The sequence below is a fragment of the Aphelocoma coerulescens genome, chromosome 6, assembly GCF_041296385.1.
Source record: "Aphelocoma coerulescens isolate FSJ_1873_10779 chromosome 6, UR_Acoe_1.0, whole genome shotgun sequence".
Classification (NCBI taxonomy): domain Eukaryota; kingdom Metazoa; phylum Chordata; class Aves; order Passeriformes; family Corvidae; genus Aphelocoma; species Aphelocoma coerulescens.
In genome coordinates this window covers 6,448,260-6,473,437 of record NC_091020.1, presented here as the reverse complement: position 1 = coordinate 6,473,437, position 25,178 = coordinate 6,448,260, and the positions used below count along the sequence as shown (strand labels likewise).

Below are 25,178 nucleotides of genomic sequence, written 5' to 3'. Positions count from 1 at the left end.
CCACAATTTAATGAATAAAAGCAGAGCTTATAAAAACTTACCCAAAAGCAAACTCCAACTCCCTCAAAACTTATTTTTTGAAGGTTACAAATATGACTACAGAATAGCAGCTATATTCACAGAATCCATTTACACTCCGTCTGGTCTGTCGGCTTTGCAAGGCTGAGCAATGTAATTCTATTTTCAATACTGAAGTCAGCAGATCTGACATCAAGTAACATGAGGAGCAAGTCTATTGGGTAATAAGTGCAATTTTCACATACAGGTTTTGAAACTGAACCCTGTTGTTACTTAACCAAGCTTTCATTTTAAGGAGTCTTATAAGTGGCACCACTCTTATCTGCAGACAGAGAAGTATCTGTCATTTCATCTAGCACTACTCTTGAAAGTTCATGTCCTGTAAACACGGATCTGATGTAGGATGATAAAGGGGTCAGGGTGCTAACTGTGGACTTGGTACCTGGGTTCAGATTGGTATGTTGCCAAGAGAGGACTTGAACAAACTTTGCAAGTGACAGACTGCCTATGCCTCAGTTCAAGGCCTAGAAACCACACTCCATACTCATCCAAGGCATGACAGTAACTGGATTAAAACCAGGAGCAGAAAAGGCCCAAGTACAGGTTTACTTCTCCAGACCAATGTTTTCTGCCCTGGAAGCAGAGATCCCGGGTGTCATCTAGGAGCTGCTATACTTCAAGCTCTGTGGGTAGGCACACTTGGAAGACCCCCAGCACTTGCAGGGCTGTGAAATGCCTTGCTTTGCAGGAGGGAGCCTCACAGCCTGGAGCTCTGAGCACTCTGGCTAGCACACGAGCTCCCGGGGCTTTCCAAAACAGCACCAGGACAAAGCACTCTTCAACCCTGGCAGAATCCACATACCACCCATGCTGCAAAACCACCACTGAGCCCCAGATCCTGAAGCACAGTTAGTTTTTACCCCCAGCCACCTACAGAGAACCCAGGCAGCTGTTCCAAGGGAACATCATCTTTCCTGAAAGCTCCTCAAGGTTGACTATGATTTTGTGTAAATCTCTGTGGAAAGTTCTTTTTGAAAGAAAAATCTCTGACCAGCTCTCTTGCAGAAATTTACCACTAAAAAATGTTTTGCAACAATACAAAGGTCATAAACGCATAACATGTTAAGTGTTAAGTGTATGCATTTACAGTTTACCTTAAGAAGTGAAGCTGAAAAAGATTTTACAGACATGTTTGACTTGATCTTCCCTTTACTTGAGGCAGAAAGAAAAAGTATATATGCTAATACTATTAGCACTGAACCAAATATCCAGAGCACTTTAGATGGACTACAACACTTCCAGCACACACTAGAATTCAGCCATCAAATGCTCTCAAGATACCAGAAGAGTAACTTTATACACCAGACAGTGAAAAGCCACAGAATGTAATTACAGGCAGAATTGCTCATTTTCTTGCTACCTGTACTTAAAAATTCTTACAAGAAGTAATTTAATGGTAGACTCTCTCATACTTAACCAGACCAAAGACAAAGAAGAGTCCCTGGAAAAGAATAAATTGGGATAAAAAATAAGGCAAGTTTTTAAATCAAATCCCTTATGTTGGCAGACCAGTTTCTCTTTTCAGATTAATCTAGTTACAATCTGCTACATGTTACAGTATTACATTTAAATTGAAATTTGTATTTCCCTAGATTTTTTCATTCCTTAAACAAGAGGGATGTTAACACCATGTACTACACATGCTAGTTAGGAGTGTGAAATTATTCTCCCTTAAACCTTTCATTAAATTAACCAAATCATAACTGAGTGGCAGCAGGCTCTCAAGGAACTGCCTCTGGCTTTCTGATCAAAGAATGAATTAGAGTTCAACAACAGAGAAACTTTCCCTCCAGCAGTGCTCTAAAAATAAATGCATTAGATCTTAAAAAAAAAAAAACCCCGAACATATATATATAGCTCAATACAAGTGGCACAACTATATGCACCAGCCTGCTCAATTCTGATGGACAGCATAAACCAGTTTGTTTACTGCTTATTTTTAGGCCAAGAACCAGTTTGTTAACACAGATATACAAAACGGTCTATATCTTACACCAGGATATTTCAAATGGCCTCAAGACAGATAAATATGGACCTACTCATTTACACAGGCATGCTTTTTAGCTCTTTTCCCAGCTATTGTGCATGACAAACCCTCCAGGATTAACAGTGTTGGACTTCACACTCCTCTGTGCCTTCCAAATCAGATTAATATACTCACTGCTGTTACTGCCGCTCTGTAACTTCAGCTTGCTTTTTTCTTTGGCGCTCCTGCTAAGAACACCATTTGGTTTCACTTCTTCCTCGGTATCACCCTTTTTTTTCTGCAAATCATTTTGTTTCTTTTTGTAAGTTGGCTTGGGCTGCCGTTTAGTCCTTTGCTCTGACTTGCTCTCACTTTCATCAGAGTCACCACTTTCAGAGCCAGACTCGTAAGTTCGTTTTCCTTTTCTCTTTGGGTGCTTATCTTCCTTCACAAACTTATCTGCCAAGATTTTGCTATCTATGTTATTTTGCAAATCATTTGATGTAGAAGCTATTAAATTGACAGTACACGGCTTAATAATTTCTGAAACACTGTTCCCTGAATTCTCTTTTTTATTAGTGTTTTTATCTTCCTCTGAATGCCTTGTTAGCCAAGCCTTTTTCAGTTTAGTGTGGTAGTTTGGCTGACTCGTCTGGGAAGTCTGCCCACTGCCTACAGAGTTCGCTTTGTTTATTGTATTACAGACGATAGCACTGTCTAGGGAGAGAGAGGTTGAAAACGTCTGATTTTTCACAGAGTTGGACTCGGTCTCAGTGGTGTTACTACTTTTAAACTGAGCTGCAGCCAACGCTGCCTTGTGCTTCTTCAAATGGACAAAGTCGGTAGAGGTGGAGAATCCCGAGCTGGGCTGAGCAGCGCTGCCTGTGCTGCCAACAGCGGATGCAAGCGGAGCTGAAGTGCTGACCTTGCACTCCTGGGGCTGCGCCGCCGCCTGGCCGGCCGCTCTCGGGGCCGCGCACTCCAGCGGCGCGCAGGACACTGCGCTCGACACTGAGTAGGTCACTTCAGAGCTCCCCCGGCTCGACACGCTGGTCGTCGTTGCTGCTGATGCGGTGACATCCGTTTTGGTGCTGCAGATGATAGTTGTGGTAGGGGTGACAGCACAAGGAATGCTGCCTTGCGAGACAGCTGGAAATTTCTTTTCATACTGTGTGCGAGCACTGTCTGAGTTCATATTTGGCAGGATGACTCTTCCAGTCTCCCTGGCTTCCGCTGTTTTCAGGCAATCTGCTTGATTTGTCACAGCTGAAGATCTCTCACTAACTCGATCTTTGGAAGCAGACTGCATTACTGGTACATTCTCGTATTTTGTGCTAGAAGGAGGACGCACAATAACAGATGCTGTAGCGGACTGCGACTTTCCACTCATTCTTTCACTGTGCCAATCTACTTTTTCATTATTTGGGGCATTATTAGACTTCCACATTTCTGATAAATTCTGCTCAGAAGTGCCCTTGTAAACAGTCTGGGCTTCCTTGGGCTCAGGTACTAAAGTTGGTGGTTTCTGCAACTCCTGTATTTTGCCACCACCAGCATTAACCGGTTGAACGGGGGTTAGAGTTGGAGGTGAAAGGCTGCTATAGCTGCTCTCCTTCTTCTCCAGGCTCTGGTGCACAGGAGGGTGAAACACAGGGGCCCTATGCAAGGCAGGCATACTCCGGAGTGTATTTGAAGATGAGACTGACAACTGAGTAGGGCTCCTGCTGTCACTTCTGAAAGAATTTACAGAGTGAGACTGCACTGACTGTGAAAGCTGCTCGGATATCTTGCTTGTAGAGCCTTCACTCTCTGGTTGGTGCTTAATTAAAGGTGGAGGTTTTGAAAGGGAAGAAATGTAGGAGGGGAGAGCCTGGGGACTAGCTGCTGTTGAAGGACAATTAGCTTGCTTATCAACATATGCACCTGAAGCTTCCTTTGATGGGTATGATCTTGGTGGTTCATTTACTACACTGTTAGACAGGGTAGTGAAATAGTTACTCTGTGGCAAACTCTGTGGAACTGAATGTTTCATTTTATACAGTTCTGACACAGAACGTTCAGCGTCTTTGTCGTATTTTACTGAATGGCTTTTGGGACTTGAAGATAAGGATGTTACCCTGGAGTAGTTCTCTCTCTCTCCCTCCAGTGCCTTTATTTTAGCTGTAAAAGGAGCAACTTCAATACTTTCTTGGAGTATCCGTCTGTGTTCTTCTTTGTATTTGCTCAGTCGTTCCCCAGTCTCCTGTGGTGGCCTTGGCAGCTGGTTCAACATTGGATCTGCATAATGTCTGTGCATATGGCTCTCCTTTGCTGTCTGCGTTCTGCTCTGCTCTAGCTCACTCTTCACTGGCGCAGTGGTAACAGAACGCAAAGGTTCAACAAACGTTTTTCTCTCCAGTTCTCTGTTTGAAGAAAAGTTAAGCAAACACAGGTTAGTCTGAATGTAGTACAACGTGCTAGACGGAAGACCTTTCTTCCCATGCCCTGAACAAAGTTATCTATTAACACAAAATAAACTTTTCTCTATATTAAGTACAATTTTCAGAAATCTTTGAATGACTCATGAACTCAAGTACCACTCCTAGTCAAGAAGGCAACATACTGACAAGCCTGCGTCCCCCACAGGCAACCACGTCTACAAATAAACTAAAAGGAAGCTAAAAGGCAACATCACTTGCTGAAATGTACCCCCTCAGAGATCAACAGCAAACTTACTCTTTGCGATGGTCTACAATACTTTTGGACAACGGTGGGCTGGAATGCGTAGTCAGTTTAAGAGGCCGAAGGGGATCTGCGCTGGACGGTCGCACAGGAATGTGACTCAGTAAACCAAGGCTGTCAGCTGAGGTCACTGGGGCGGGCTGGTGTAACCAGGGGCTGGGAGTATTCTGTTGACACCAACCAAAACAAAAAATAAAATCACATTTCAAAATAACCACGGGACCACAAGGGTCACTCTACCAAGTTCTATCAATGATCCAAGTGAAGTAATGTATTTCAGTATCAAATCATAAACAGTAAATAAAATTTAACATTTAAAGTCACTTTTTTGATCAACTGAAACACGACTGTACTTCCTCTGGACTTCCAGTATACAAAACAGTTTACACATTTCAGAAGCATTCTTAGAAACATTTAATTTTCAAGTACTCAAGACGAGCAGTTAATTCTAGAACAGCATCTCAAGCTCATCAAAATTAACAAACTGAAGACAACCTGACAACACTTAAATTCCGTTACTAGTAAGAAGACCATTACCTCTTCAAAGAATTGCAAGAAGTATTTCTTTAGAAATACAAATATGGCTTGGTATTTCTGGAAGCAATTTTATCTCCAGCTTTATGACAAATCTCTATAAAAGGGATATAAGTATCTCTTTCCTGGTTTGTTCCTCTCCTGCCCCAACCAAATGATTAAGTATGATAATCCTTATCAATCTGCTTTATTTAGCCAGGCATTTTTATTTGGCATGATCATCATCATCATCACACTATGAAAACCATAAATGTACACACCTGCCACACTGTGAAGCATGGCAAACACACAGCCCAATTTTATGCTGTGTACCTAAACATTTTAAAGGTGGGCCTCCTCGTTTAGACACACTGGTAAGTCTTCATCTACGGAACTCTGTTTAATCTACTACTTTGTTAATTTTCTGTTTTCTTATCCTCTCCGAAACTTGTGTAACAGCCTGCAGAAAAGAGCAGGAGCAGCACTCTCTGCTCCTGCCCTCTCTCCCTCCTCCGCCTTAGGAGACCTGCTTACGAGAAGCGCACGCAGTGGAGTGGAAAGGCAGGACACCTGCTCAAGTGGTGCCCAAGTGCCGGGGACAAGCCAAGAGTGAGCTTTCCTGCGCACCCCAAAGCCTTGCGGTGCTGATCCATCCCTACCTTCTTCCTCTCCCTACGCTCCTCAGCAGTCCATCCCCATCCTTCTCCCCAGACCTGGCAACTCCAGTTGGGAACTACTGCAGCAGAACAGGAGCCAAGAGCTCTCCTGACACATGTACACAGAATAGATCTGCAGGTGCTACAAATCTGAAGTTCTGATTTCTGTGTTTTTGAATATTTAAAGCAGCCACTTGGGTTTGTGCTCACAGTTTTAGTGTGCACGTTTCCTAGGCCAGGAGTTCCCACGCTGTGGTGAGTTCCCACGAACAGCCTGTAAGCTGTATTAAAGTATTATGCAAAGAAGGCCCGTCACCTTCTCCCTAGAGGAGCTGGGGAACATCTGCCTGAGTACCAAGCATTGCTCAAACAGCTTTGTGACTCCACCTGCAAGCATCTACTGCCCAGCCCAAACATGGGAGCTTGCCACAGCCACCCAAGGACAAGAGAAGGTGGGCTTGGGGCACACTTCCTTCAGTTCAGAAACATAGCTCAGCTCTGAGCCAAGGGTGGATGCTGCTGCTGCTCTTACAGCTGAAACACAGATCCCTTTCTGTGATCGTGGCATCCATACAAACCGACCGTGGAAACACCCACTCTGGGTTTCTAAGATCTATTTAAGAAAGGCCTCCAGTGCAGAGCCAGAAGACAAGTCACCACAAGACAATTGCCACATATCAACATAATTAAAAAGCTACGTGCCTCAGTATGCAGGGCTGCATATTTCAGGCAGCCAAAGTGAAAACAACGTCTATCGTAAGTTCTTTAAAATGGATGCCCGTATGGGGTGGAGCAGGCAGCAACACGAAAAGATAAACCCACCTATCGTTTTCTCTTAGGCTTTTCTTCACTGCTACATTTTGATTTTATCACATTTTCGATCAAACTCACTTCATATTACAAGGCCAACTCAAACTGACTGTTTTGGGGAAGACTTAGCCACAATGGTTTGGCTTTTCTCAAGCACCAGTTTGGGGAGGAATAGCCAGGCCCATGATGAAAAAGAAAGAAAGGAAAAAAAAAAAAAAATCTTTCTAACCATTCAGAATGCCAAGCTTTGACACAAAGACTTACAATTTGGCAGAAGGACCACTGTCAGTGACATGCCTTTTGTGGTCCCTGTGAAAATCTGCCCAAATTAGGCCAAGTTGAAAGCCTCGAAAGATCACTATGCACATGCTCAGTGGAGGTTTGATTGAAGCTGGCAGTAAAGCTCTCCAAAGTTTCTGTCTGCACTACACATGCTTCATCTTACACGATTCCTCTGAGATGCCTGCAATGAGCATGCCATATCCCCAAGCCTGCAGGAGCTGCGAAAACTTTTCCTGTAATTGCCACGTCTGCCTGCCAAACCCCACCGCCGCACTGGGCGCTAGGCTGAAAAACACAGACCATTTCTTCTGAGACTTCAGTGGTTACACGCAGCACACAGACAGAGGAATCACCCTGACTTGAATACAGAGGAGTAGAAAGCAGATGGCAAGGCAGGGATGTGTGTCAACAGGAACAGAAGGGGAGAAAATGATACGCCAAGAAAGGGTACACAGATAGGTGTAAAGACAAGAGAAATGGGTGTACAGTGCATGAAACACTTATAAATGCAAGAGCATTTCTCTTCAGAACTTCCCACTGGATTTAGTACTCCTTCCTTCTCAGTCTTTCACCATTATTGAGTGAGCACGCACAAAATTTCACTACGAAGACAACTGTCCCACCTCTCCAAATATTTCACTTACACAATGGTACACAGTTTGAGGTAGCAGATATTTACCCTGTGAACTTGAGTTCCCAAACCAGCTGGCTGACCTCAATTTTAGTCATAAACTAAAATCAAACATTTAATTTTTCTTTAGAATTCTTAGGGAAACAGGGTCTGGAAAAACTCCCTACACACATCCACCATGAGACAGCGGTTACTGCTGTAGTTCCATTCCTAGTTCTCTGCCTACTCAAAACCCCCACCAGCACAGTATACTCAGTGTGACACAAACTACCACATCTGTACACCTAGGAAATCACTGCTGGGAAACACCAGGCCCAGCTAAATACGTCATTAAGAAAGGATCTCAACTTACCCTTCTCAAGGAAGCCTCTGCGTTAACAGGAGTTTCTGGGTGGACCCATTTGGAGGAAGGCAGACCGAGTCCTGAGTAAGCATGTGTTCCATTTGGATACTGCCAAATAATTGGATAAAGCCCTAGCTGATTATAGGAAGCAGAAGGATGAGCTTGTCCAAGAAGATGTGGAGACTGGTGTTGTAACATCTGTTGCTGCTGCTGGTGTGCTAATGCCAAATGGCTTAAGCTGCTAGCATGAGCAGTCTCTAGTCGCGGGTGGGCACCCAGCAGGGAGGCAGCAGGCACTCCGGGCAACACTGCGGGAAGTAGATGAGGGTGATGAACAGAATGGTGAGATGCGCTGCTAAGGGGGTGAGTGTTAATAGCGGACAAGGGAGCCTGAGCTGAAGACCCAGCGAGCAGATGGGATGAACCAGTTAATGCAGGATGATGAGCGTTTGGATTTAAACAGGTTCGGTGGGATGAGGAATGCAGAGGATAATTATGCTGATGCAAGTAAGGTGAAATGTGATTAGTTCCTGTTTCTTGTCCAATCAGAGTAGGGTCCCTGTATACTGTGAAATGTTCATTCTTGTCAATGATAAGAGGACTCTTAGTAGCTTCTAGAGCACTAACTCTAGCTGGAACTGGATGAAAACTAGACCTAGGCAAATCATGATCAGTTTTATTGGCTGACCTTGTTAATCCAGTAGCATGACTGTTTTGGGAACTAACCTTAGACTTCACAGTATCAGAAGATTGGGTGAATTTAGGCTTAACATCAGGTGACTTTGTTTTAGGATGATCAACTGAAGCACTAGATTTTGACTTCACAGAATCGGGGACTGGACTTTGTTTACGCAGTTTACTCTCTTCTGCTACAGAAGCTACATTTAACGAAGACATAAATGAGCCATACTGCACTTTTTCAGAATTTAAGTGTTCATTTACTGGTAATGTTTTTACAACCCCAGGTTGTATCAAATCCGTTTTACCAACACTGCTAACCCAACCTTGATCAGCTTCCTGTTTCCTTGCTTCAAGGAAATTTGCATTTGTAAATTGCTGCTTCAAATCACTGCTGTGAGATTCTATTTTCTGAACTGCTTGCAAACCAAAGGTACTTGCAGCATTATCCTGGTTCTCCTTTTCAGAGTTGTTTTTATTAGTAACGTCAACAACACATTTCGGAGTAGGAGGTCTGGGTAAAAACTGCTCATTCTTTAACTCCACAGTATGATGTTTTTCTGCATTACACTCTTGAACATGTGGATCCTTGGCATTCTGCTCATGAAGTGTTGGCTGCTCTGCTGCATGGAGTGAAGATTTTTCCTGCTGATCCAAGACTGACGACTTCAGTCTTTCAGTCTCTTCATGGTTTTTATCCTGCTGCACTTCATCCCATGGAGATCGTCTATCTGTTAGTGTCTGCTCTACTCCCTCAGTAGTTTGGGATTTTCCTTCTTCTCCATTTATCTTTGAAGAGTTCTTGCTTTTTAACTCATTTTCTGAATTTTGCTCCGAGGATGAATCTGTTAATCTTTTATTTGAAATTTCCGAGTCACTGCTCTCAGAATAATCTGAGATATTGTCTGTCCGCAGTCTCTTCATATTTAATTTTTTTTCATCCTCTTCAGGTTTTCTTCTTTTATTAAGAAAGTGTTTATTTTTGGTTTTGGGGTTTTCTGTAAAAGATAAAAACACGTCTATCACATTTTCAGTCTAATACAGTTTTAGGAAGCTCTCCCTCCCCCTTCCATCAACCGTTTTTACCTCCTCGACCTATATAATCATATCTTTCATCTTTCATCTTCTCTTCATCAGGCATGCTGCTGTCAGAGCCTTTCCTCTTATTTGGCCGAATATTCCTCTGTTGCTGGTGCTGGTGAGAATTCTGTTTTGGTGCTGCAGTTTGGGAATTCATTGCTGGTCTGGGACTATTTGCTTGTGCACGTGTATAATGACCCTAAAAATAATTTTTTATTAATGGACTTAAATGCAATGGTAATTAGTGTCTTTAAACATGTATTTTTAACATTCGCAATATACGAAAATACTTAGGTAAAAAGATAAATGTATCTACGTGAACTGTGTTGCTGTTCTGGTTGGAACGAGACCGCCGGCGTGAAGTGATGCCAATATTTTCACCTTTCAACAAAGAGTGAACAACATCATCTAGAAAGGTCATCTGAACCATAGAAGGATCAACATTCTGAGGTTCTAACACCTGGTTTATGTAGAAAAAAAAAGAAAAAAGAGAGAAAATAACAATCCACAGATGTTCAGACAATGCCCAATCTGTATTTTCTATATCAGCGTTCACCAGTCTATTTTATGTGCTGAAGACTAATCAGAGAAAAGCCTACTTAATCCTGACAAGCAGAACTGACATATGACACAACAAATGCTGGGAACAGTGTCAAACCAAAGCAAATGTGTCTTTACGTGTCAGGGCAAAAATAATTTTTTTAAAAAGCAAAGAGTAATCCACCACCCATTCCTTCCCCCTGCACTGACCTGCAAATTTGAGATTTAACGAACTATTCATAGAATAACCCCTACGTAGTAATTACAACATACAAATATTTTATAAGATTAATTTAATATACTATAAATTATACTGCAGAAGCACATTACAGTACTGCTTTCTACAGAAGCAAAACTGCTGCAAGAAGAGAACCAAAGTGACTGGAAAGAAGAACTCTAAAACTGCTGTTACTAGTGAGAAATATTTCATAAAGTAGGAAATGCTAACCAGATCGTCAAAGAATATGGCACAAAGTGAAAAAAGTAACATTTGGGGAATATTAATTTGAGCAAATTAAGGGGAAGAATTTGAGTAATAGACTAGTCGTAAATTTTTATTGTCACACATGGTTTTGTCAGTCATTTCAAGGCAGATGGGTCATTCATTCTATTACTATTGAGTCATTACTCTCCTCTCCTGAAACAGAATTCATTACTGCCATTAAAAGTACCAGTATTAATACTTTTTGTAACATCAAATTCTGAAATAAAACTAAAACCCACCACAGCAAATACAAATTAGGGCTGCAGTAAATGCTTAATTCAATAAATTGCAGAAAGTGACTATTTCAATTGCTTGGAAAAAGTAATCGTTACTGAAGTGCTGAAAGATTTCATCCTTGTGAAAAGAAATTCTCAACAGAGCAGACAGGGAAGACCAGTTCTTCAAACTGGATTGCTTCACTTCAAAGACTTCACTAGTCAAATAGCAACAGCAGAAGAAACTGTAGGACTGGTATTAATCATATCACTGCACAAACGCTCAGCTTCAGGAGGATTTAACTGATAGCCCAAAGCAATTGTGCTGTAGTTTCAGCACAGTGATACCTTCATCCTGCTGGAACTGAACCAACTCAGTGTGTTTCTGAGTGCTACCAACAAATATTAGAACCTCCCAAGGCATAGTTTACTTGCAGCTTGTTTTCTGAGTATCATCCATCAACTCACCTGGTCATTCATAACCACCATAGTGCGGGTGAAGAGATCATGGTGAGTGATGATGCCAGTGAACCACTGGGTGGCAGAATCCTGTCTGTACACTCTCACCCTATAACCATTTAAGGAGTACGGACCTTTAGAAGGGGAAGAAATAAAAAAGCCATTGAGGAATGCAGAAAAAAAAAAAAAAAGGAAAAAAGGCATACACGGATTTTCCTGCCTTTTTTTTTTTTTTTTTTTTTTGCTTCATAGCAAACATACAGTGCACGTGGCATAGACAGCTAACCAGAGATTCAGGAAGACATTTTGAAATGCAAATGGTACATATTAAGTATGCTTTAAGGTTAATTCTGCTAACATTTTCAACATAGATTTAGTTAGATAAGAAAATTGTTTCTGCAACTATGATGACACATGATGGGAAAATTCCTGCCTACAAAGAGCAACCACAGAAAACTAATCTGAAAGGCTAGAAAGTGGCAGCAGCAGGTTATACAGAAGCTATTTAACAAGCTAGTCACATGCCCAGCTGCTTTGCTGGCGCAAAGATTTACATCTTGGTGGCTAGGCTCTGCAGCTGCCAAGTCTTTCCCATAAGTGACCACGGAGTTTCTCTCCATTACAACAGGCAGAAAGGCAGTGGAACAATCCCGTGCTTGCTATGGCCACACAGAACATTCAAGCACACAAACGCTAAGAAGACTTCAGCTCCTGTTTGCAGACATACCAAATGCAAAGAAACCTCACACATTTTGCAAAGCTCAGTTTAATTCACCTCCAAAAGCCCATGGGGAGGGGAACTAGTATGATATCGTACCTATTTCACGGTTTGTTTCAAGACCCAGAAATTAAGACTTAACAATTTTTTTCATGTTCAGTGATCATGGAACTTGATCACTGGAACTCTTTAAGTTTCATTGCACTTGGTGTTTATGTAGCATTTTGTATGACCAAGCAACACTGCCACCAAGTTCAGTTCCAACTGTGTGGGTTTCGCTACTTCTGCAATCAAACCCCAGGTTCCCGGGTCAGGCAAACAGGAAGGGAGGAAAAACCGGTCAGTGACAACCTACCAACAGCCTAGCTTAAGTGATTTAAGAGTGCTCAGTTGCTAAACCACACAGGCAAGGCCAGAATTCCCCTGTCTTCCCTAAAGATCATTTTTTCCAAGCCCTGCCCAGTACATTAAGCAAGCTCAAACATCTGCAGCAAACAGGCCAGGGACCTCACAGGTGACAGCTTTCTCTAGTAAAAAATATCCACCATCACACAACTGGGTCTCTATTATACCCTCTGTACATGACAGTGTGCTACTGTGAGGACTGTTTTTAATGTCAACATTTGAGAGATCAAGAGAAGTGCAAAAGCGGTAATAATTTAGTTATTTCAAGTGGTCTCTTGAAATACTTTTTGCATGTGACTATCTCATTTTTAAAACCAGCTGGGAAGAGAAACACTCCACCACGGCACCCTTCTTACCCCCATCCACATGATTCATGACACAACTGAAACCTTGAAACCTCCTGAACCCCCTGAGCCACCAGCCTTAACTCATGCCTTGAGTATGTTTCCAGCAGCACAGACAAGGGCCAGAAGTGTGCCAGCACAGGTACACACAGGCAAAAAAAGAGGAAGCATCTACAAGCTTATGTCTCACATCTCTGGTCTTGGACCAGATGGGGTTCCCGTGGGGACACATTTCCTGATGGCTTCTCTCCAACCCTTATTCCATATGCCCCTACAAAACGCCTCCAGCTCAGCTCCCACACTTCTCACTCACTGCCTGACCCATCCACATTCTCCACATCTTGAACTTTTAATGGCTGTCCTAAAGCTCTGCCTTATCCAGACAGTCTCAGTAAAATTCTGCCTGTGTCTCTTTGTGCAAATATGCCATTCCTACTTTCCTATCCAAGCTCCTCCTCTCTTGCATCCTAACTAACATTGTGCTAACTGCACAATGATTTTCAGTCTCTTGCATAAGCAGATCCAGCCCCTCCCCAGCTTCTTGTCTTGTTATATTAATATACTTCCAGGCCACTGGCTTCCAAGTCCTTTCCCCCAGTCTTCTCAGCTTACAAGCTCCATCCTTCCTTCTCCAACAGCTTCCAGCTTCTCCCATACTCCCCTGCATTGACCCAGTGCCAATTTCTTTCCTCTTACTCCTTGTTCTAATCTGTGTCCGTCCTTCATCCCAGCTGTTACCCTATCTATTTTTAAAAGAGAGTTTATCTACCTTTAAAAACAGTGGGTTGGGCTTTCTTCTTACATGCTGATGGAGCAACGGGAAGAAGGAGAAAGATTAACTTCAGTTACATGACACAGGCCAGCTCAGCTCCAGCCCAGCTCAGCTCCAGCCCAGCCCAGCCACAAGCAGCCATTACAGGAAAAGCCTGGCTTTGTCTCCAGTCCCTGGCTGAACCACGCTCAGCTACACATTGTTGAAACAGCCTGTGCAGTACTATGAGGAAATAGAAGCACACTCGATGTTTCAAGAGGATTATTATACGTGCAGCCTGAGATTGTAATGATAAAACAATCTAATAGGGAGAAAGAAATCAAGTATTTTAGTTGCTAAAAATCAAAGACACTTCACTATGTTCCTTGAACTGGTTTTATTTGTCCCAAAAGCTTCCAACTTGGCCAAGTTTGGGAGGAGTTTCATTTGTTTTAAACAAGGAATAAACTACTTTCCTGCCAAAGCTACAATCTCTACGGCAAAGCATTCTGCTGTGACTGCCGCCCAAAGGAAAGGTTAAATAGGCCAATTTTTTCCTAGTCTCCTTCTTGTAAATAATTGGACTGATTTTGACTAAAGTTCTCCCTTCTCAAATTGGCATGTTGCTTTTCAAACATTTAGAACCAGATTTTAATGCTTCTATCCGACCCTCCTCTTTTGTCAGAAAAGCTGTGTTTTAACTGCAAGAGTCAAAGTAGAAAGAACTAAGTTGTGATATGAAGGTTTCAGCATCACAAAAAACAAGGAAAAGGCTGGATCCTAAAAATGCTGTAGAGCATGAAGTAAGAGAATATGGTAACAACCTTAACATCTAGACAAGGTAGAACTGAAAACATAGCTTAAATTGCAGGGAAGAAGAAAATGGTAGTGGAGAAGGTGAAGCAAACCAGAGGAGAGAGAGGAGGAGAAAAGGAAGAGAGCAGGACTAGACTACAGCAGCTAGCACTGCCAGAGGGCTGTCCGTAAGCCACTAGAGGGTTCGTGCCAACGTAAAGTCTGCGTGACCAGGAGCAGATTATGTCCCAGGAGAATGTGACAGCAGGCTCTGCTGGCTTACCACCATCCCATGGGGCTGAGGTGCGGGCACTGCCAAGGCCCTCGTGAGGAAACCTGTGTCTCCTCAGGTCACACATCACATCAGGGGAGCAAGTGGATCTACAGCTTCTCCTTAGATGAGGACAGCTTGCCTTCAAGGGCACTGATTCATCTCATCATCTACATTACTCTTCATTTGTGCACTTCTAAGGACAGAAACCTCTCTTTGAGAACTTATATCTATAAAGACAAAAATACAGTTCCTTGTGTATGATGGGAATGAGTTGTGTGGATGACGGGCTGGCAGTCTCATTTAGATGACTATTTCAATACTGCTGGAGCTTTGCTCAGCTATTGATTCTGTATCAGTGTACACAGAGGCTTTTACAATAGTCTTACTATTGTTACTCTAATGAAATACAATAAACAATCTCAATTTTAGTTTCCTTTTCATACAGCTCTAATTTGATTTTGCATCACCTCTCAATCAAGTTTTGTCTGCAAATTTCATCAACAGACTATTAACTTGTATTGCATCTGATGATATTGAAAGTAAAATCTAAAATGACTAACACCAACATACCAACTTACTATCTACACAATTCCACATGTTCCTTTTTTCAGCATCCTTTTTCTGTGGCCCGTAAGAATAATCACATCTAGTCAAATGAGAAACTCCACAGAAGGAAAGACAGACGTTTTTTACTGCAACTTCAGTATTATACTTACCATACTCCTTTTGTCTTCTGATCTTGGTTTTATCAAAGAGACTAGACAGCAAGGAAACCTCAGAGCCATCTTTAAAATATCTGATTATTTACAGCTTCCCTCCTAATCTTCATTTACAAAATGACTGCTTAAGCATTTTTGTTCTGAAACTGCTTTCCTGCTTGCCTGGGGATTTTAGCCCAGACCCGCAGAGGTTGGTTTCTGCCTCCTAGTAATAGGAACTCCTCTGCAGAGCTTCCTGAAACTAACGAATATACTGCAAATGCATACAGTTTTTCCACTATCAGAAAGATGGCACCAAAATAATTTCTTCAAATTCACACTAGTTTTCTTGTAACTTTTATCTACAGTGTAAATATTATTGTACACAGCTTTTTCTGCAACTTCCCAGCATAAGAACTGAGTTACAAACTGTAACTGATTTGAAAGGCACTTTTCAGTCAGGGGGTGAGGGTGTGGGGTAGGAATTTGAAAGTATTCTTCATCTGTGACAGAACTGTGAAGAACTACAAGCACAAACAGGTATCTGAGAAGTTATCACACGTAACAGTAACACTAACAGAGCACAGAACAGTTTTAAACATGCCAAAATGTGTGTGGATGCCATTCATACACACTTATTTTCACAACAAACTTCATAAAATATCTACGTTCAGACTAATGATATTCAGCTTTTGCTGTGATCACTAAAACATCAAACAAGTTAAGAACAGTCTGAAGCAGTCACCAACAGCTTCTTACAGTCTTGTTTTCTTGTATTAATAAATACTTCCAAAAAAATAACTTCCAAGTTAAAAAATATATTCTCCATTATATCAGAAATGCTATGGGATGAGTCCCACACAAGTAATGGCCTTAAACTAGCTAACACAGAATATAAATAACACAATTTCCCACATAATTACCTTGCATAAAAATCTCCTGAACCTTTTGTTCCTTTACCCAGGCTTTTACCTCCTCATGTAACTGCGGGTTATCCCTGAGAACTGGGTTTAGACTGTCTACGTCGTCCTAAAGCAGAGATTAAAAAAAGAACCATATGTTATGTTTACTTGTAACATTTTTGTTTATTTTCCTAGATGTATTTTAAAATACAATATTAAGTAGTTAGATGCTAATTTTACTGATTGCCTACAAATCCCTGTGCTATTTTTAGAAAAAACTTAAAAGCATAACATAGTGCTAGAAGTTATTTCATGGGAACCCAGTATATTAGATCCTACATGTGGCCAGACTTGTAAGCTATTAATAGGATCACACTTTCATAAATACTGTCTTACTATAAGCTAGAAATGCCCTCTAAAGACTTATATGTTCACAGGTACTCACAAAGAATTGTTTAAATAATTAATGATTTTTTTTTAAAAAAAAAATCTGTTTTCCATATCTGTAAAATTTAATATGGACATATTGAGCATAAACACAGATATCAAACCCACAAATATAACGCATAAGCAGTACTTTAAGAGAAACAAGCATTCTCAGCGAAACACCATTGCTGATTTTCAAATATGTTGGCCTTTGTTAATTAGGTAGTTTCAAATAAGACATGTTTTAATTTTAGGATTATCAGTTCTGGAAAATACTCTTATTCAGTATTTGGTAGGATATCATCTGGGAAATTAAGATATATTCAGTGGCTCTGTTCTTCTAAAAGGAAAAAAATTAGGCAGAGAATCAGGTTCACATCCTTGCAAGCATGGCTTGAATCACCATTCGTCTCTGGACTCCTAGAACACCTATTTCTCTATTTCAGAGCAAACTTGCTATTTCTGTCTTTGAGGCGGTGGCAGAGAAAAAAAAGCCTGGTGGCTCCTCATGCAGAAGATGGTCTTGGAAATCCATGAGCAGCAGCAACATTCATTTATACCAAGAGAACTTTAGACAGCTAAAATAACGAGTGCAATTCTCCACACATAAAACATAGAATGTTTTATCAGTACTGCAGCTGAGATCAAGTAATTTCTTTCCTTGATCTTCAACAAGTTCCTTGATGTTTCACAATTTATTATGAAGAGCTCCAGCCACAGAATACAAAGATACAAGCAACACCCAATGAATCGTGCATTGCTGCCAGGCCCTCCAGTGAAACGAGCAATTTCTCTCTATTCATCTGGATGAGATTATTCCTGCTAACCCACTGATCACAGGATATCTAGTTCAAATTCAAAATTCACTTCCTGACACTTGGAGATTTGCTGTGCTTCACTATGGAGAATGCATCAATGCTTTGGTTATTAGAGAAAATTACTCTTTCTCTCCTTATGCTTTTGCAAAGGATCCAGAAGAATAGTCAAGATGACCATTTTAATACATGTAAATTGGAACAAAGTGAAAGTGAAGGAAGACCAACAGGACCTCTACCACAAGGTTCAAAGCACCAATCAGCTAAGTATGCTGCTAGCACTACCAGAGGCACAAGAGAGTCCCTACTAAAATTTATTCAAGGATGTCCTCTCCCAAGGCAATTTAAAAAAGAGTATTACAGTTACTCTGTCTACTTGTGCAAATCCATTTTTGCATGGATCCTACATACAGAAGCATCACCACCACTGGAAAGAGGGAATGATTTGCCAGGTGAACACGACAGATCCTGGAACTGGAGCTGTGTAATGATCAATCATCTGTCCTCCTTCCCATGCATGCTCTTTCACAGCAGCTGCAAGAGATTCCTGCACCAAACATTTCCCCACTCAGATCCACAAGCACTGGATCTAAGCAACAGACCGAGGACTGCAATACTGAGTTTGGCTGACTTACAAATGCATTTAGTGTGCAGATCTTGTACATTTTTAGCCATTTCTTCAGTCCCATCTAAGGAAATTTGTATCTTGATTTTGAGATTATACACATCAATTAAGTACCATAAAGTCAACCCTGTTACTCTTAACATTATACTATTTTCATCAGTTCTTTACACAAAGTTTTTGAGTCTCTATGTCACCTTAAACCACTTTTGATTTGTTTCCTGAAGGCAACACACACTGCTGCTTTTCTTTTTTTAGCTTTCACATCCCTCCTAAGCATTTTGGCCTTCTTTGAACTTGACACTGAAGATAATGGCCATCCCACATATAGTACATTTGAACCTTTATCTCCTACCCAGATGCATGACATTAGCACCTTTGGCTGACAGTGCTCCATGTGAACACTTAGAAAAAGAGACTGCAAAGTCCATTTTGTACTTATCTCCTCACCCTTGTAGGAAGATGAGCTTATCTCAAAAATGAGCTACAAAAGGCACAGGTTAGGTCAAAGACCCATTACACAAACTGCATGCAGGTGTGACTGGGATTATGTAAATGATATCAAAGAGAACCCAGAGTTTCTAAATATCCATGCAATACACATGTAACGTATCAATCACAGGGTAGGGGGAAGATACTAACAGAGCAAGTTTTTGTAATCTCAAAAATTCTGTTCTTTTGTGTACATGTATCTGTGAAAAAATGTGTGTGCCATGACTTACCTTTTTTCCATCTTTAGTCTTAAATCTGAATATCTAAAACCCAGGGAATTAATTGCATAATGTGTTAAACTATAAGGCAGTGGCCTTAACCGCACTGCTTCAACACAAATCATGAACTCCCAGGGAGACAGGACAACAAGCAAGGCTGATGACTTGTAGTCTCTTCACTAGTTCAGCACTGAAGAGAAGAAGATGAGTCTGTAGTTCCCAGTTCCTTTCCTTTCCCTTCCCTTTGTTTATATTGCTCAAGGAACAATTACCATCTACAGATCTGAACCTTGGCAATTGTAACCTTCAGTTTTCCTCTTCTTGGTTGAAGCAGCATGAGTGACAGACTAACCTCCATAAGATGTAAATGCCCTGCAGGATTTTCCCCCAGACTTTTCCTCATTTGAAAGCAGTTTTACAAACAAAAGTAAGTACAGTACCCTCTCCTAGACTAGTTTTTCCACAAGTCCAGGAATATCTCCTCCAGAAGAATGCTAATGTTCATTTGAAATCCTTACACAAATCAGGATGCAAATCAAATAAATAGGACTGCTAAATTCTTCTTCAAATCTACCGTAGGAAACTCTTTATGTCCTTCAAGTAGCAGTGTCCCTTGCTCCATAAATGACTATATGCAACTCTGGGAAGAAGACAAAGGGCATATGGGCTAGAAAAACATGGTTGAGATAACCCCTCCTGCCCTTCTGGAAAACAGTCACATGAGGCAATGTGACTATCAGAAGCTTGCCAATCTACAACAAGTTTTTACATCTTTGCTGATATTCTTCCTCCTTTCTAGATCAAAAGAAGGATTCACTTCTGGTGACTGGACTTTATGCTTAATTATCAAAAAAACTCGGTCAGCTGCATGTCTCTCTAGGTGATCATTCTCACCTGCTGGGGATGTGCTCAATTCCAAGGAAGTCCTGAGAAGAATAGAGAATGAAATTTTCCCCCAAGTATCAAAGAGTTCCTGTGCTTTTCTGAGTATATCTGTTCTTTATCCTTGTGCAAAACGATACAAGTAGGTTGAGACTCTAGACCATACCAGCAGGTTAAGATATCATACTGGTCTAACCAGGAAGGAAAAATTTTTGTTCAGAGAAGCATTTTCAGAGAGCTTATTTGGACAAAAATTATTTATCATTCGTTGTCACAGGTGAACAACTGCTCAGACCACTGACCATGCTTCAAAACACTCTTAAGATCAAACAGGAATTTCAAGATAGTATCCGCACAAAAGGAAGTCAAAATCCTAATGAGAATTCTCCTATTCACTCCATCCACAAAAAAAATATTATCCAACACACTGAGAGCTATCCCTAGATATGCTGAATCTGCACATTGCCCAAAGACCACACAAAGCGCCTCTGAAAGGCTCAAATGACCAGACGTTCCCTTTCCATTTTGGGCAGCCAGGTATGACTGTGGTAGGAAGGCCTACATATTTCCACAGCTACCTCTCCCACAAGACCTGAACTATTGAAGCAACACATTTCCTCAGCATTTTAAAATACACTTCCAAGTCATTGTTCAGAAACTTGAGGGGCAGAAATGAGTTCATCAAGAGATGAAACCCTGGAGCAGAGAACAACAATAAAGTGTGCTCCAGTAGCTGCTCCTACCCCCAGTCACACAGCCTGCATGCTGCTTATGGGAGGGTACACACACTCCAGTCAGCTGTCAACTCGCCACTTTAGGTGAAGAGGAGGAGAACTGACAATATTCCAAGTAAACCAGTCCTAAAAGAACAGTGGCTTTTGGCATTAAAAAAGCTTAAATCAGAGCCCTGAAGACTACATCTCAACACGCGGCAAACATTAGGAACCTGCAAGCCTTCATTTGGGAAAGCTCCTTCCTTGGTCATGGTGTCTCTGCATTTGGCTTCATGCATCAAGGACATCTTCCTAATATCAGTAGGAACTCATTTCAACTAGTGTTTTACAGAGAAAGACTAAGTAGATTTTGCAGTCCTCACAAAGGTCAATGCCACGTTAGTCCTCACCATCTGTGGCTTAATTAACTATAGCTTCCTCTGGCTGCTTAGAGGTTTTCTGATAATTTAGGACACGAATTAGATGAAAACTAGTACATAACCAACTTAACAGTCCTGTTTACAGTGTTTACACAGCATGCACTGCACATGGAAATAAGCATTTTGTTAGGACTTTAATGGCAGAGGGACCACATTTAAATTCAGAGTGCAAATGAAAAACTCAAAAGATCAAAGCATCCTGAACCTTCAGTTTTGTTCTTGTTTTGTAAGTGAATATTAGCTTCTATAAAATGAGCCCCCAACCCCTTTTTTTCCTTTTGCAGCAAATTATTTGTACAACTGCACTGAACTTCAGCTGCATAGAAATTAAGTATGAGAACTGCAGTGTGAAAACAGTCAACACTTCCCTACCAATTGCCACAAGTCTTTAGAGAGCAGAACAGTGGCAGCAAAAAGCACTTTTTAAAATCTACACTGTTGAGAATTTATACTAGTCCTCTAATGCCATTTTTTTAGATTACTTTCTCCCAAAAAAAAGATTAAGTATTGTACCTGCACCCAGCCTCAAACACATTCATGACAATTTTTACCCCACATTTGAAAGCAGGCCTGTACAACTCTCTCCTTATTTTCATTTCTTGATAACCAGCAAAACCCTTTTCTTTTTCTTTCATCTTTCACTGATCATGCCACCTGATGTGATTACATCACTGATCTGTAATCTCTTTCACTGATTCTAATTTTTAACAAACCTTCAGTCTTAACATTGTCCTGCTTGACATCAGAGTGAGAAAAAAAACCACAAAATGCAGACAGGCAGAATACCCAAGATCTTAACAAGATCATCATCTATGAACTGGTAGTATCCCTCTGCCATGCTACCAGAGTTTTTTTCCAGTGGCAAAAAGACAAGAATCTAACTAAAACACAGAAAAACTGGCAGCAACTGACACCCCTGAGGGTATTACCAGGCAGGCACTGTGGCTGCCACACAGACCGCACCAAACTTCGGAGGGAAATAACCAAATTTACATGAGTCTAAATACAGATCTTCTGCAGCTTCTTTCTGGACACACAGCACGCATAAACCACTGATAAACAGTATATTCCTGATTACTCTCTGCAAGTGAAAGGCTACCCCAGCTGCCACACCACTGCAGCTGGTGGGCAGGAGGTCAGAGAGGCACCGCAGGCTGCAGGGCTGTGCTGCCCCGCACAGCCAGACCAGCACCGCCTTTCCAGAGGGGACTGACTGCTCAGGGGAACACATCGACCCAGCTCTCCACATGCCCCTGCAACCAGGGCAACCTCCCTCCCGCCCCAGGCTTCTTATCAAGGGCAACGCCAGCCACAAACACCAAGGCTAGAAAGCTAGCAAGGCTAGAAAGTTTTTTTGGGAGATCGTAACTTCCCAGTTTACCTTAAACGGCTTTGTCTGAGCTGAGAGAAGAGGCTTAGGCTTACCAGGCGACGCCAGCGCTTTCTATGTAAACCCAACCCACACTTGACCTATTTTCTGCTGTTCTGAGCGCACAGTCACAATTTACCTCATTCAAACCCGGCAGCTGCTGGGCTACATCTGAACCAGTTAAGTCAAGCTTGAAGGCACAACTCTGACCCCTAAACCAGAAACAAAGTCGAGCCGAGGTCAGCCCTGCTCACACGTGCGCAGAGGCACAGCCGCATGGGGAAAGCAGGGATGGGCACTGATGCTCGCCCTGCGTGCGGGGGCCAAGACGGACAACTGGGATAACTAATCCCCACCCAGCAAAGGGCTCTGAATGCACTGTTCCAAGGACAAATGTTTATGGGTATTTCAGACCACAAACATTTAAGATTAAGGGTTATTTTCAGTGTGTAACAGCAACGACTACATTTCTGTAAGTAGGAAGTTAAAATTACAAGGGGGAAGAAGATGAGGAATACAAATTTAGTAATTTTCCAACTGTCAGTAAAGTTAACATCTCTCAGGAAAAGCTATCAACGATTTTTCTGCTGCTCCCCACTCTTCCCTATGCATAATACCATAATACTTCTCCCCACACACTCCTACTCCCTTCCTCATTCTACCTCAAGAGCTGAAACTGATTTTAAGATTTTAATTATCAGGTTTGAGAATCAGGGCTACATACAGTTCTCCAAGTCACGATTTCAGGCTTGAAGATGCATCATTACACTGATTTATACAGTTCTGCAAGAGTAACTGATATACTAACATTATGAACATAAACACAGAGGAGGTGGAAAAAAAGTCTGACTTGTAGTCTAATATTCTCCATTATTTTAACTTACTAACACGAAAATCAACAGAGGTATTTGCCTTCCTATAAAACTATCAATACCTCAGGTGAAATGGGCATGCTGTAAAACTTGCATTTTACAAGTCAGTTTGTTATTCTTGTATCTGTAGATGACAATCTGGTATGGGAAGGCAGAGGGGAAATCAGAACAGCATGAACATGGACAGGACAAACATGCAGCAGGGAAGTAAGCAACACTCAGTGGATAAGCAAAGCCAAACCTGGGCTAGACAAATATTGTCAGTGCTGGCCTAAAAACTGCTCTAGTGACATCTACAATAGTCTTGCATTTGAAAGCAGAGGTTAAAAAAAATAATGACCCTTACACTCACAAATTGTATTACTCTCTCTCTCTGAGCAGGTAGGACAATCTGGGTCAGAAAAGCAAACTCTCCCTCAAAGTCAGCTATCTTTTAGCACCTGAGACTTCTCTAAAAAAGTGGCTTCTACCCACAAAACAGGGAGGCTTCCACCTAGAACACTGGTGACTGTTTGTACTACTTACACTCTCCACATACAGACAAATCAAGGTCAAATGAACCACAGTACTCCATGTCCACCTTCTCTCTCATTTTGATGACACGGCCATATATTTGCTTTTCTTTCATTTTCCACTGAATCACATTTCCTTCCTCTTCCTCATGGCAGGCTCCACGTATTTATCACCACCATCTCAGCAATATGCAACTTGTACTAATTCGGCTTTTTTTTTTTTATCTAATCATAAGAGAAACAGGGAGGGAGTACTGGTCCTAACCCACTCAGTCATGTGGCAATACTGGAACAAGCCTTTGAGTCACTAAGCAACTCACTGCCACTATGGGAAAAGAAACCTCAAAGTGCAGACATTTCCCTGAAGCAAGCAATTAGCAGAGTAAAGTTGATGCTAACAAGGAGACCTGCTAAGTAAGTACATTGGAGAAATCTTTTGTACATTGACATTAAAATCTGAACTGAGAACCGGACACCCTGTGAACTGAGAACAGCTTTCAGAAGGTATCTAACAAGACCCAAATCACATCAGCTGAAGGACATGCTGTATGGATGAAGGTGTCTTTAAGCAAAAAAGAAAGTACATTCTATTAACCACCAGTTGTCTGGACTAGCGGGCTGCTAGAAAGGCAGTCTAATGCACCCAGAAATCAAGCCAAGACAGAAGGGCTGCTCAGACACTGACCACTTTACAGAAGACACATCTTTCTTGCATGAGGGACAGCAGAGGTTACCTGTGGCAGATGGCAGGCTGTGTACCACCACCACAGAAAATGACTGACCAGTCATCTCTTAACTCGTGGTAGTCACCTCCATTGAATCTTCCATCAGTTGCATTACTCAGCAGTACAATATTCCTTGACGAGACTACTGGTAACTGAGAGCTTACTGTAGCAAAGAGCAGAGGCCTCTCAATTCAGTTCTGCAGAAGAAAAGTGCAGAACACTGTCCAGAACATGTCAGTCTGGTGACAGATCCTAGAATCAACACCACCTCCTAGATATCCATCAGTGTATGGATACACTTGTGAATGACTCCCTGCTCTGGAATTTGAACTATCACCAGCTTAAATTACCAACAGTAATCACACAGCTACCTAGCCTCTTCTGCAGATATCCTCAATCCTATTTACCAAACAGGAACTCTGGAAACATAAAACTTTCTAGCTCATTTTCTCTGCAACTCATGAGGATTATGGGCAGAAAACAAATCCTTATGAACAAAAATATTTTAACTTTTTTTTTTTAAGGCAGAAAGAATACATCAGATACCATCCAAATGTTCTTGAAACACGGCTTGTTTTAGTCCACTGAATTACTATTACATTCATGTTTTATTTTCAAGTGGCTTACAGGGATTTATTTCATAATGTGTTTCTTAGAATACAAATACATACATGTTGGCCCACATGCTGGTATTATGAAAGTAGATCAAAATAAAACTCATTCTTCTCACATTTTAAAAGTGCCACTGT

The 25,178-nt window shown here is 41.5% G+C and overlaps 1 protein-coding gene across 3 annotated transcripts in view; it reads right to left on the bottom strand.

The window, feature by feature from the left end:
* Positions 1–25,178, bottom strand: part of JMJD1C (jumonji domain containing 1C) — a 158,937-nt gene that overhangs the window by 22,271 nt on the left and 111,488 nt on the right. For 2 of the 3 annotated variants that reach the window (XM_069019064.1, XM_069019066.1), the window contains 7 exons: positions 16,365–16,470; positions 11,466–11,590; positions 10,075–10,218; positions 9,765–9,957; positions 8,010–9,676; positions 4,760–4,932; positions 2,240–4,446 (listed from right to left, as the gene is read on the bottom strand). In XM_069019064.1, coding sequence (XP_068875165.1) covers positions 2,240–4,446; positions 4,760–4,932; positions 8,010–9,676; positions 9,765–9,957; positions 10,075–10,218; positions 11,466–11,590; positions 16,365–16,470 — 4,615 coding nt within the window. Of the gene's footprint in view, positions 1–2,239; positions 4,447–4,759; positions 4,933–8,009; positions 9,677–9,764; positions 9,958–10,074; positions 10,219–11,465; positions 11,591–16,364; positions 16,471–25,178 lie in introns of those variants that run through there. The other variant, XM_069019065.1, reaches the window with a different exon arrangement.